Source organism: Trichechus manatus, unplaced genomic scaffold (assembly GCF_000243295.1).
Source record: "Trichechus manatus latirostris isolate Lorelei unplaced genomic scaffold, TriManLat1.0 scaffold00025, whole genome shotgun sequence".
Classification (NCBI taxonomy): domain Eukaryota; kingdom Metazoa; phylum Chordata; class Mammalia; order Sirenia; family Trichechidae; genus Trichechus; species Trichechus manatus.
The window spans coordinates 15,120,783-15,135,705 of record NW_004443961.1 but is presented as its reverse complement, the minus strand read 5'-3'; the positions used below and the strand labels follow the sequence as shown (position 1 = coordinate 15,135,705).

Below are 14,923 nucleotides of genomic sequence, written 5' to 3'. Positions count from 1 at the left end.
AAAATGTTTTTGGTCATTACGTGAAAATAGAGTTATTACTCACAAATAACCATTAAGTGAGGTTTCTAAATAACTAAAAGGATCAGTACCAGCTTTCCCACTATATGTTAAATTAGCCTTGAAAGTTATTTTTAACATATCTGAGTGAAATATACAATTTTTAATCCCTCTTCACTTCTGTTAACTGCAGAAAGATACTGCAGCTGAGTAAGACAGAGGTTGTTAAAACAAAGATGAAGGCTCACCAATTGAACAACCAGTTTCAGCAACAGCAAATTCAAACCAAAGTGCTGGGAAAAGACAGAGGGACGGATCCAAGTCTCAGTGCAACTTCTTGAGAAATTGGGCTTAGGAAAACTCCTGTATTTGTTCAGGCAGCAACGGTTGGGGAAGTAACATAGCAAAACACATTCTTTCATAGCTTTGCTTCAAATGGAATTTCCCTCTGTGTGGATGTGTCTGTGTGTACACATGCATACATACACACTCAGTAAATAGTACCATCATGGTTACAAAGAGCTTACCATAAAATTAGGATGGTTTACATTTCTGATCCCTCTGTAACCAACCCATTCACCTGAAGAAAACACACAGCTGTTCTATCCTTCTAAATAAGCGAGATCACCATCTAGTGGTGACTCCTTGAAATGTCAGGCACATGGCATCCGGCGTCTAGAAAACACTATGGGGTGTGGTTTACAGAGTCCGCATACTCTAGAACAAAAGTTTATTTAAAGAAAAAATACTAGCATAACACAGTGAAAGAAGAATCTTTTATAGTAAGAGAAACTCTAGAGTAAGAGAGAAAAGTGTCAACTAGACATATATCTCAGTTATCCCTGAGATAAGTGTTTTTAACCCTCCTAATGAACCAGCAGAAACTCTGGTGGTATAGTGGTTAAGAGCTATGGCTGCTAACCAAAAGGTCAGCTGTTTGAATCCACCAGGCGCTCCTTGGAAACTGTATGGGGCAGTTCTGCTCTGTCCTATAGGGTTGCTACGAGTCGGAATCGACTAGACAGCAATGGTTTTGGTTTGGTGTTTTTTAATAAACCAGGGGAGAAAGTAAAAAGAATAAAGCTACAGATGTTAACAGGTAAAGTTATACCAAATTTAGTCCATATGGCTAGCTGGAAAGCAGATTCTTAATCTTTTCTGTATTTTATAGTTATTTAACCTCCTGGAAAAATTATACTCCCCTGTCCCACTGATACCAGGTTTGACCACGTAATTGGGAGTGTCTCTCCTGGTGTCATGGATTGAATTGTGTCCCCCCAAAATATGTGTCAACTTGGCTAGGCCATGATTCCCATTATTGTGTGGTTGTCCTCCATTTTGTGAGCTCATGTAATTGTCCCATGTGTTGTAAATCCTAATCTCTCCCTGTGGTTAATGAGGCAAGATTAGGTTATGTTAAAGAGGATCAGGGTGGGATACAACAATACTCAGGTCACAGCCCTGATCTGATGTAAGGAGAGTTCCCCTGGGGGGTGGTCTGCATCACCTTCTAACTTAGGAGAGATACAAGGAGAGAGAAGTGAGCATAGACAGAGGGACCTACTACCACCAAGAAAGAAGAGCTGGGAGCAGAGCACATCCTTTGGACCTGGGGTCTCCTAGACCCAGTGGAAGACCGATGCCAAGACACATGGAGATCTCCAAGGACCACCAGGCCCACAGATCTTGAAAGGAGACAAGGACCTGCCCCCAGAGCCAGCAGAGACAGAAAGCCTTGCCGTAGAGCTGGCACCCTGAATTCAGACTTGTACCCTCCTAAACTGTGAGAGAATAAATTTCTGTTATTAAAGCCATCCACTTGTGGTATTTTTGTTACAGCAGTACTAGATAACTAAGACACCTGGCAAGAGGACTATATATTCCCTGTTCTGTCTAAATGATATAACTTGCTTTGGTCAATAAAATATGGAGGAAACCAAAACCCATTCCGACTCATAGCAACCCTATAGGACAGAGTAGAATAGAACCGCCCCATAGGGTTTCCAAGGCTGTAAATCTTTATGGAAACAGAATATCATATCTTTCTCCCGCAGAGCGACTCATGGGTTTAAACCACCAACCTTTTGGTTTGCACCCGAGTGCTCAACCGCTGTACCACCAGGACTCTTTGAAATACGGGCAGAAGCAAAATATGTCACTTTCTAAAAGACAAGAGATTGGCAATGTCTCATTATAGAGATCTTTACCAGAGACTAGCAGTATCTCAGACAGGGGCTCCTTTACCAGCCCTGTTCCTGTAGTGAGGACCACATGGAACAGAACCACAGTGACTCATGTCAAATATGTATAACATGTGAGAAATCACTTCTTGTTGTAACAGCACTAAAATTTTGGAGGATTTGTTACACTAGGTATCCTGCCGAATACAGTTATATTCCCACAGAAGGCAATTTTCTTTAGAATTTATATACCTATGAAATCATCAATGTATACTTTAGAAAATCAGTTTCTATCCTGATTTAATATTGGATCGTCAAGAGAAGAACTAAATTTAATTAAATATTAAAAACTGCACCAAGTCATTTGAGACACAGATCAGTATAAAGATATGATGAAAGTATATCACTATCTTACAGAAAAACATTGAGTTTTCACTCTATGAATTAAAATAAATTTAGCTGTCTCACTATAATTCATAAAGGGTATGCTGTTCCAAAGCCTTTCCTAATTTATATTCACATGTTTTAACTTAATTTTTCCACTTTAAAAGATCTAGTGAGGAGAAGCATTATAAGCAACCTTTATTCTTTTTATTTCCCTTCTTAAGAGCAAATTATATGGTCATGATATATTTCTAAAATGAAAAGGGGGTACTTAAAAACACTGTAAAATATGATACCATATTTTTAAATCGATAAATGATATGTACATTACCAATACACATGTAAATGCATAAAAATACATTTAAAAATCTGAAAGGTATATACCAAAATGACAACAGAAATACTTTTTTCTCGTTATTTTGATTATATTTTACAATAATGTATGTTTCATGTAACTGCAAAATGTAATTTACACAGTTTTCATAAGATCAACTTTGATCACAATATCTTAATTTAAATTTACATACAGGATATCACAGCAATAGCAATTGAAATTGATCCAAAAAAATGTGCTCTACTAAACAATGGCAAGAAATTACTCAGGTACGTATAACCTTTTATCAAATGGTGAATATATATATGTGATATTGTGCAGTTAAACTTGATCACTATCATTTATCCAATCCTTGGAGGAAAAGGGTTTCAGTGATCTGTTTCCCTTCCAGAGAATAAATAGTAAGGGCCTTAGTATTTCTATTTCTTAAGCTAACAGTCACATCATAATGCATACCTATCTGATTCAAGAGACTTTGTCCAACCTCCTTCCCAATTAAAAGTTGCTTCCTTTTAAGGCTTTCAGCCATGACACAACACAGAAACTCACAATCCACATTCTTTACAGAGAAATGATTTTCTAAATTCCACAAGGACTCTAAGCCTGTTGTGTGTCACAGGACTTAGATTAGAGAGACAGATGAATTTTCTCTCTCTCACAGAAGCGCTCTTGATGATTTTGGTCTGCTTTGATACTCTGAGTTTACTGCTGAAACAAGATAAAAGCACCACAAAGGTGCTTCCTGTTTCATCTATCACAGAGATTTTCCTTCTTGGTACTCTTAACAATAATCCTTGTAGAGAGCAGATAACCTCCCTTACTACATTTTGGCATTTAGCCAGGTTTTGCTATGAGAAGACAAAACTGACAAATATGTTTCACACTTTACAGTTTCAGGCATTCTAATTTTATAGAAGTTAATACTACCCTACATGTTTTTCTAGAATTAAAAAATAGAACATAATACTTGTCAGTCTTCCATAAGAAGATCAAAGCACTACAGGTCATATTCATTCAGTAATCCCCTTAGTTGTGAAAACACTAAAATGCAATTCCTTAAGATTAGTAAATACTGGTGTTTCCTGAAATAGCTTGTTAAATAGTAATGTAACAGTGCAACATTACTAAATTTCCAAATAAAAGTGGAACATGTTAATTAAACGTTTCCCATAAACAGAATAGGATAATGACTTAAAATACATAGCCCCACTAAAAAAACCAAACTCGCTACTGTTGAGTCGATTCCAACTCACAGCAAACTTGAGGATAGAGTAGAACTGCACCCATAGGGTTTCCAAGGCTGTAATCTTTACGGAAGCAAACTGCCACATCTTTCTTCTGTGGAGCAGCTGGCAGGTTCAAACCACCGACTTTCTGGTTAGCAGCCAAGTGCTTAACCACTACACCACCAGGGCTCCTTCACAGCCTCCATATGGGGTAAAATTCCTCTAAAATGAATTAAACATTGCAACTAATCATGTTAGAAATATGAACATATAATTAATTACCTCCAAAGTCTCAGACATTTAAATCTATGCTCATTCCATTACAAACATAATACTCTAAAGTTGCTTACTATAACTGACTACAAATTAAATATTTCTGAAATAAAACTATCACTGAATCTCTGATTAATGAAAACTAAAACAAAGACATTCAGAGAGTTTCCACTATTGCCAGGGTGTGAATAAATTCTGGTTGGCCCTTTAAGTTATGATGCACTATTCACTAATTTTAAAATGGACCCATTGAAACAACAAATAAAAGTATTTTCATACTTACTTGTGGAATCTTTGTAATTAAACCAGTCATTATACAACTTAGGTCATTACTGTAATGCATTCAAAGGAGATAACTTTTCTAATAGAGAAAAATCTCATTATTACCATCATCATCTCTGGCTTCAGTTCCTGACTCCACTAATCACCAGTAGTTTTGTGACCTGGAACAAGTCAAAATCTCTGTGCCTTTGTTTCTTCATAAGCAAATTACAGATAATAATATTTATCTCAAAGATAGTCTTAAAGATTAGATGAGATATTATCTACAAATTACCTAGCAGAGTGCTGAGAAAATAAATTGCAGCTTTTTATCTAATGCAAGGGCAATCACTAACAAAATTTACACGGCGGACTTGAAGCACTTACTGATGAAGATCAAAGACTACAGCCTTCAGTATGGATTATACCACAACATAAAGAAAACGAAAACCTCACAAATGGACCAATAAGCAAATCATGATAAATGGAGAAAAGACTGAAGTTGTCAAGAATTTCATTTTACTTGGATCACCAATCAATGCCGATGGAAGCAGCAGTCAAGAAATCAAACAACACATTGCATTGGGCAAATCTGCTGCAAAAGACCTCTTTAAAGTGTTAAAAACCAAAGATGTCACTTTAAGGACTAAGGTGCACCTGACCCAAGCCATGGTGTTTCAATCCTCATATGCATGTGATAGCTGGACAATGAATAAGGAAGATCGAAGAAGAACTGACACCTATGAATTACGGTGTTGGTGAAGAATATTGAATACACCATGGACTGTCAAAAGAATGAACAGATCTGTCTTGGAAGAAACAGCCAGATTGCTCCTTAGAAGCAAGGATGGCGAGACTTCATCTCACATACTTTGGACACGTTATTAGGAGAGACCAGTCCCCGGAGAAGGACATCATGCTTGGTAAAGTAGAGGGTCAGCGAAAAAGAGGAAGACCCTCAATGAGATGGACTAACACAGTCGCTGAAACCATGGGCTCAAGCATAACAAGGATTGTGAGGATGGTGCAGGACAGGGCAGTGTTTCGTTCTGTTGTACATAGCATCACTATGAGCAGGAACCGACTCGAGAGCACCTACCAACAACAAGGTGTTTCACAACCAAAAGTTTTCTTAAAAAAATCTTTATAGATGTAAACGGGAAAAGTTGATTAAGGTAAAAAGACACCCTAAGGAAAATTTGGTGTAAGTACAGTAGTACTTATTTACAAAAAGCAAGACAAACAACTGGGAGGCTAGGGCAGGGGACAAAAAGAAATCAAAACCAAAATATCTAAACACCTTGTAACTGTAAGAGATTTTAATATTGTAACAACAACAAAAAAAAAATAAGAATAAAAGAAATTCAGAAAGTCATATACATTGATATTCAGGCTACTAGAAAAATATGATTTCAAAAATTTTTTGAAAAGGCAGTTTTGTAGGCCTATTGATTCCTTTTGCACATTTCAAGGTAAAGTAGTTACTCTGTAGTTGACTCAGTAATATAACAAAGATCTCTCAGGAATCTGTATTTAACAAGAGCCCTCTCTATTTTTTAATGAAAACCTAAAGCCAAGTTAAAGCTCAAAACTAACTAGAATAAATGGTATGCAAGTATATTTGTTTAACATGCAATCTACTTATGCAATAATCCCATTTTTCTTCTAAAGTGTAAGTCAATAAATCCTTGCTACTGCGCTGAAAATTCCAAGGTCACGGACAAAGGTGTTTATTAGGATAATTACAATATAGAAATAATACCATTAAGCCTCCAGTTCCAGGTTTCATAAATTAATAGAAATAGAAGATTAAGAAAGTGTCAAGTGTGGTTTTGATTCTTAGACACTAAAAAAAAATTCCTAACGTACCTCTCTTCTCTCACATGATCTATAACCTCTAGTTTCATTTCCATTTGATCTCTGAAGTTGCTGACATTTTTTAAATGTACTTGCAAAGTACAGTTTTATGATCATAAAAATTAAGAAATGGCCTTAAGACAAGAAAAGAGGGAAAAAAAAGTAAAAATTGCTAAACGGCTGAAAGGAACTCATTTATAATAAATTGAATCACCCAACTTTAAAGAAATTCTTCAACAAGGTTTCTATGTTCAATTTCTAAATACTTAAGACTCTACACAAGTCTTAAAGACTGTCTGAAAGCTCTGTCTTTACAACTAAAAATACACACAATACCAATATACCAATAGGGTTTTTAACATTTTAAATATGTACAGTTTATTATATGTTAATTATACCTTAATACAGCTGTTACAAGTCATTAGCACTACTATCAATCTAATATTTCAAACAGATAGATTCTTGATTGCCCTCCAATATCCAATAGCTTCACTTTCTATTCTCAATAATGATAATCAGAGAATCAGTATTTCAGAGAGAAAAGTTTTCCTGCTTCCTTTTTTGGCATGATGGCTGAAGACTTTGGGTGAATTGTTCCACAAAAGAAAGAGAACTGCACTTCAAGACAATACCTAATTATCAATGCTCAAACTCCCCATTATTAGGGACTTGACTATTATTAGAACTGACTGAAAAGGCCAGGGGGTTGTTTTGGGGTTTTGTTTGTTTAGTTTGGGGGAAAGCTTTTTTTAAATGTGCTTTACTTCTAATAAGCAGTAAACAGTAGTTAAGAACTTAGAAAATAAATACTCCTACTTTCTTCCACCCTTTGAAGAATCTATGAATTATAATATTATAAAGGTCATTTATAAGCCCTCTGGTTATAGCATATCCAAAATGTTGAAAGCTAAAGTATGTCTCAACAGGTCATCTAGATCCACTAGATATTTCATATCTTACTTCTCAGAACTCCTTTTACCATCCTAGAAATAAACAAACTACAACACTTTCTTGTAGAGATATTTAGTTTATGTTAAATATTTAATGCCTTAGTAACTTACGAAAATATAAAAACTGTCCCAAACAACATTCCAACAACATACTACTAGTTTTATCACTGCTTGGGAACTACTGGGCTACTCAAGTCTCAAAAGGCTTCTAGGAATGCCAACTGCTCTATCAATGAAGACAGACACTTTTAAGTATTGTCCTTAAAAGTCTCCACATATTTCCCCAATCTCACTCACTCAGTAGAGAGCTTCTTTTGATATTTGCTACCATTATGACACACAGTTGGGGATGGGGATAATGGGTCTTCTAGTTAACAGGTTGCTGTACTATGAGAAGCTACATCTCGACCTGATGGAAAGGATCAAGTATCACTAGAGGGCCCTGGGCTTTGAGCTGGATGCAGTAACTGGATGGGAGTTTTGGTTGTTCTTTTAGGGGAGAAAGTGTGCAAAGAAGGATGGGAGAAACAGTAAAATGGATATTTGAAGACCAAAACGGTAGACTGTGGCAGACAGTGGCTAACTGTTCCTTAAATCTGTTTCCTATCCATGTGCCATATGCTAATGTATGTGTCTGTGTGTGTGTTTTTACACAGATGATATATGTGTTATTGTTTCTTACTTTTTTCACTCTAGAACATCTTTTTAATTGTCATATAGAATTCCATGTTATAAATAAGTAATTGCTTATTTAGCTATTCATCTGCTGAGAGGCATTAGGTTTGTGTCAATTTTTTTTTTCGGTATTATAGATTGGAGTAAGGAGGCCAAATTCCTGACAGAGCCATGGTAGATATGGTCATGGAACATACCCAAAACAGAATGACACGATACGATGGCTTTCCTGAAATGACACTGTGTATGTGAACAGAGATTTTTTTCATTTTTCTCTCTCTTTAGTAAGTATGAGATTAAGAATGACTGAATCATTTAGGGTTAGAGTAAAAGTAGTGTTGTAGTTGTTCCTTGATTTTTCCTGGAAAAAGTTAGGTATCTATTAAATTTGTATAACTTTAAATTACATCTGAAACTAGCTAGATGTGCTTATTACTTATAGAAAATTTTAAACATTTTTATATTTATAGGATCATTTAATAAAGGAAAGAATTTTTTGTAAAGTTAAAGAAACCACCTCCTAATACATAAATTAAATTCTTAAAAAATAAATTCTGGTCACCTAATTAATTAATACATATATTTGAGCTTTTACTGTGAGGAAAGTACCATACGTGGTTTTGTAGAGAACAGATATTGAATTGAATTGAAAGGAATGTCTACATCCTAATGGTGATGGGATTTTGATATGACAATGGATGAGAGCTTCTAGAACTGCATTACAAAATCTTATATTGTCTGAATTGTCAGTTTTGTAATTCTGTTTATGAAAAATCTTAGACATGTATCGAGAGACTCACTGAGGGAAAAACAAACACACACAGCAAGTTTCTCAAGGAGTTCCCTTGTCTAACCCTGGACCAGCTCTTATTTACATGCCCTTTTTCATCACTGTTTTCTGTCATCTGCGAACTTCTTCTCTCTTTTACTCCATCAAGCTGTTAGCAGCCTCTCAAGGTCTCAAAGACTTATGCTTCTGCCTAGCTCCCCACATCATTCTTTGCCTTCCTGCAACTGCTATGGTTCTACCTTGCCATGTTTCGATTTTTATAGAAAGTAAACTCTGTGTTTTATTGTTTTCCGTTCTCCAAACTTAATTATACTAAGTCTGAGAACAGGAAAGTAAAAGAAACATAATAAGAAAAAAGGGTGTATTTTTTCCAACGGAATATTCTGCAAAGATATTTTGGAGCCATTGTAGTAATTGTGCAAAGGGTCACATTTTATAAATATTTACCTTCTTTTTACTTAAAAATGTCTAACTTTTGTAGTATTCTTAAAATATTGTTATTTTCCATACACTGAGGGGTATAGAATGTGAATGCTGCATGAAGTAATTTATGTACCTAATTTTGAAAAAAATAGCCACATTTTCTCTAGTAAACTTAAACAAAATAACCACACAATTTACTTTCTTTTAAAAAATTACTTTTTTTGTTGATAAGCCATGCTTATGATAATTAATATGTATCATATAACCTATTTTCATAAAGTAGGATTATTAATGCCATTACTTAATTTAAAAGTCTTATCATTTTTAGTTTAATCTCATATATTTTTATCTTCCTAATGACTTACACTATTGAGACCTACAGGGTAGTCAATTATATTTCAAGGTCAGAGAAAAAAGATTTAAGAAAACAACAGCTCTCAGATCACTTTCTAAAAATAATAATTTAAAAGATTCAAGCTAGAAACTAGGTGATTCACAAAAAGTTATTCTCATTTTTGTTAGACTGAACAACAGAAAAAATATGTAATAAAATACCTTATTATGATGTGATAATTTCCATTTTTAAAAGTGTATGTTCTCCTATATAATTTATAAATACTTTTTTCATGTTTAAATTTGTCTTCAATGAATAGTAATGTGAGATTAGCATTATTGTATCTCTTAATTGATTACTAACCTTTGATTAGATCATATTTTAAAAATTACTTAGAATATTTTGAATCATACAGTTCAATTTACTTTGTATAAAATGTTTACAGATATAAATTATATATGTTTTTCTGATTAAACATGCTCATTGTAAAAAAAAAACAAACACATAGAAAAAATAATCTGTATGTAATCCCATTATCACCCAGTTATAACCATTATTAATATATTGGCAAATAAAAATGGAAGTATGCTATATATAGTTTTTTTCTAAATTTTATTTATTTTGTTGTTGTTTTGTGAGTATATACAGCAAAACATACACCAATTCAACAGTTTCTACATATACAATTTAGTGACATTGATTACATTCTTGAAGTTGTGCAACCATTCTCACCTTCCTTTTCTGAGTTGTTCCTCCGTTGTTAATATAAACTTGCTGCCCTGCTATATACAGTTTTGTACCCTGTTTTTTGGGCAGGGGAGTAATATTATTTACATTTTCAATACCATTCTGTTAGAATATAAATGATAGGTATGCAAAAGTGGAAGCAGAGAGACCAGTTAGGAGGCTAATGGTGTAATCCAGACTAGAGATGATGGTGGTTTAGATAAGGGTGGCAGGAGTAAAAAGTGGTAAGATTCTGTATATATATGCATTTTGAAGATAAAGTTTCAGATGTAGTTCCTCATAGTCCAGCAACCTATTAACTAAAAGATCAGTTATCCCTATCCCCACCCCTATATACACAACAGAATGGGATAAGATAATCATAAACAATATTCCCACTTGGAAAAAGGAAGAATGGACAACACACAGCAGTCCCTGGTCCACAGCAATGATGAAACCTTGCTGGGAAGAATTTGAGATAATCTTCTATCTTGGCATAAGTTCCTTAATTAGACACTGATTCTGGAAGAAGTCTGTGGTTCATTGTTCTCCACAGTCCCTTGCTCCGTCCTCTGGGAGGTTCTTCTTTGTCCATTATCTTCCATGGCCACATATGAAATGGATATCGGGGAGGGTGCCCTTTTTTGGGTTATAAAATTTTTACAGTCCTTTTCTTGCTTTTAAAAGTTTAGGGCCCAAAGGTTGATTTAAGGCTAAAGAGTATAAGGCTTTGAGGTTTATTTTGCTCTTTTTTTTCTAAGGAGCCAGAGTTAGTTGAAAGGTACAGCGCAAAGTTCTAGACGGCAAAAACTAAACAAGCATAAAAATAAATCCTGAATTTCAGCTTAAGCTCTCTTTGTGTCTTTGCTTGAACAATAAGATGGGCACATGAAGAGTGAAAATCCACAATGTAGGGAATAGAGCAACTAGGGAGTTCAGGAATGAGTGGCTCTCAGGGATAAGCAAGACTGGGAATCATTCAAGTTCCTTGCAGTCAAGTGGAGGGTCTATAGTGATAATTCAGGCCATTCAATAGAGACTAAGAAGGGCTAGACCATACTTCAGTAGTGGGCTAAACTATCCCTGGAGTAAACGTTATTCTATATCTATCCTTACAAGTCTCAAAAGGATTAAACTAAGCCACAAATAACTGCCTGTCTGAAAAAGGCCAGCCCTCTATAAAGAAAGCAGCACAATGCCAAGAAGTGAATAAAAAATTATAAGACATGACAAGAATCAAGAAAATGTGATTCATAACCGGATGAAAAACTAATTTATAGAAATAGAACAATAAGTTACAGAAATGGTGAAATCAGAAGATAAGGACATTATAAGCAGATGACAACTATTATAACTATCTTCAAGTATTTAAAGGAAAACATGAACACAGTGAGGAGAAAACTTGAAACATATAAAATCAAATTAAAACTTCTCGAGATGGCAAATATAATATCTGAATTGAAAATTTTACTAGGTAGGATTAACATCAGATTAGATACCACAGCAAAAAGGTTTCTAGACTGGAAGACATAGCACTCAAAACTCTGTAAAATGAAGTACAGTAAGAAAAAGACTGAGAAAATGAAGAGAGTCTCAATAACTTGCGGAACAAAATCAGAGTCCAACATAGTTTATTTGTACTTGGAGAGGACACTTAAAAAAAAAATCAGAAGAAATAATGGCTGAAATTTTCAAACTTGAAAATTGTAAATACACAGATGAAAGAAGCTCAGTGAGTCCCAAGCACAAAAAACATAAGGAAACCACACCAAGACCTATCATAATTAAATTCCTGAAAACCAATGATAAAAGAAAATCTTAAAAGTAGTTGAGGGGAAAAAAAAAAAGGACATATTACATTCAGAGAAACAAAGATAAGATCAACACACATTTCTCATCAGAAATTATGCAAGACAGAAGAAAAGGAAACAGTATTTTTAATGTGCTCAAAGAAACTGTCAACCGAGACATTTACACTATCTTTCAAAAAAAAAGACATGTACTACAAAAAATGTTAAAGAAAGTGATACACGGAGAAAGGAATGATACTAGATGGAAATCTAGGTCCAAATACAGCAACAAAGAAGGTCAAAAATGCTAAGTATGTGGGTAATGATAAAAGATTATGTTTTCCTTTGTGTTTAAATTTCTTTAACATTGAATTTACTGTACGAAACAAAAATAACAATAATGTATTGTAGAGTTTATAACATATATTAAAATAAAATCTATTACAACAGCAAAGAGAACTGAAGGGAAGACATGAAAGCATATTATTGTAAGATTCTTATATTATGCATCAAGTGCTATATGATTACTTGAAAATAGACTGTGATGGTTTAAAGAAGCATACTGTAAGTACTAGCACAAACCCTAAAAAATAAAAGACGAATACCTAATAAGCCAATCAGTGGAGATTTTTAAAACTTTTAAAAAACCACTCAATACCTGGTAAAGGGCTAGAGAGTAAATATTTTAGGTGTTACAGGCCATACAGTCTCTTCTAAAATTACTCAACTGTGCCATGGTAGTACAAAAGCAACCATAGGTAATATATAAATAAATGGGCATGGCTGCATTCCAATGAAACTTCATATACATACAATGAGCTACAACTGACCCGTCGGTCATAGTTTACTGATCCCTGATCTCCTAAGCTTACTCCTTAAGTAGCTAGAAAAAGAAGAGCAAAATAAACCTAAAGTATATAGAAAAATGGAAATAATAAAGATAATAACAAAAATAAAATCACAGAAAAGAAATAGAATAACTTAACACGCCAAAACTTGATCTGTTAAATCAACAAACCTGATAAACTTCTAGCTAGAGAAAAGAGAGAACACAAATTACCAGGATCACAAACGAAAGAGGGATTATCACAACAGATCCTACCAACATTAAAAGGATAATAATGAAACATTATGAACAGACCATATGGGTGACACCTGCCCAAAAGCAAAGACAAGGAGGCAGGAAGGGACAGGATGGATGAATGGACAGGGGGAACTCGGGGTGTAAAGGGAAAGAGAGAGAGTGCTAACACATTGCAGGGATTTCAACCAATGTCACAAAGCAATTTGTGTATAAATTTAATGAGAAACTAATTTGTGCTATAAACTTTCACTTAAAGCACAATAAAATTAAATTTAAAAAATATATATTATGAACAACTTTATGGCAATAATTTTGATGGCTGAGTACTAAATGAAGCATTAACAAATTGTGTGCAGCAGTGCATCAAAAAACAAATCATCGCAGCTATAACTTGGTTTATTTCAGGAATGCATGGCTGGTTTAATAATAAAATACTGGATAATGTAATTCAGGGGTCAGAGAACTCTAGATAGTAAATACTTTGGATATTGTGGACCACATATGGTCTCTCTGTCACATATTCTTCTTTGGTTTTATTTTATTTTTTTCCAAACTTTTAAAAATATAAAAACCATCCTTAGCTCATAGGCTATACAAACACAGACTGTGAGCCATAGTCAGTCAATCCTGATGTAATTCAACATACTAACAGAATAAGAACAAGGGAGAGAAATCATATGATCATCTCAATAGATGCATAAAAGATACTTAACAATATCCAACCTTCATTCATTATTAAACAAGCAAACAAACAGCAACATACACACCAAAAATACACATATATATCTTAGTAATCTATTCCCTTAACCTGATGAAGATTATTAACTAAAATCCTATACCAAACTTCCTTATTAATAGAGAAACATTAGAAGAATTATCCTTAAGATTGGAAACAAGACAAAAATGTCTACCATTTCCATTTCTATTCAACATTGTTTCCCAGTAAGGCAGGAAAAAAATTAAAGTCATAAGGTTTGGAAAGGAAAAACAAAACAATCATCATAGAACAAAAAATATAATTGATTATGTAGAAAATACTAGAATGTACAGATAAAGTATTAGAGCTGATAAGCAAGTTTAGCAAGGTAACTGAATTTAAGATTGAAATATCTACCTATTCAGCTCAACTAGCATAACAGTTTATAAAGACAATGTTCTACATTCTACCTTGATAAGCAGCATCTGGGGTCTTAAAAGCCTGTGAGCAGACATCTAAGATACTCCACTGGTCTCATCCCTTCGGGAGCAAGGGAGAAGGAAGAGAACAGGATACAAGCAAAAGATTAGTCCAAAGGACTAACAGACCTCAGCTACCATGGCCTCCACCAGACTGAGCCCAGTATAGCTAGATGGTGCCCGGCTACCACCAATGACTGCTCTGACCAGGATCAACAGAGGGTCCTGGACAGAGCTGAAGAAGGATGTAGAACAAAATTCTAAGTCACAAAAAAAGACCAGATTTACTGGCCTGACACAGACTGGAGAAACCCCGAGAGTATGGCCCCCAGACACCCTTTTAGCTCAGTGGTGAAGTCACTCCCAAGGTTCACCGTTCAGCCAAGGATTGGACAGCCCCATAAAACAAAACGGGACTAATGAGGCACAGCAGTCCAGGGACAAGGACTAGAAGGCAGGAGGG

General features: G+C 34.7%; 1 protein-coding gene across 9 annotated transcripts in view; it reads right to left on the bottom strand.

The window, feature by feature from the left end:
• CCDC171 (coiled-coil domain containing 171) overlaps window positions 1-14,923 on the bottom strand; it is a 299,366-nt gene that overhangs the window by 129,791 nt on the left and 154,652 nt on the right. Inside the window, exon 23 of one of the 9 annotated variants that reach the window (XM_023728634.1) lies at window positions 4,281-4,343. The exons of the other annotated variants lie outside the window; for them this stretch is intronic. Within the exon in view, the coding sequence (XP_023584402.1) occupies window positions 4,296-4,343 (48 nt within the window). The 3' untranslated portion in view covers window positions 4,281-4,295. Of the gene's footprint in view, window positions 1-4,280; window positions 4,344-14,923 lie in introns of those variants that run through there. 9 annotated transcript variants of the gene reach the window in all.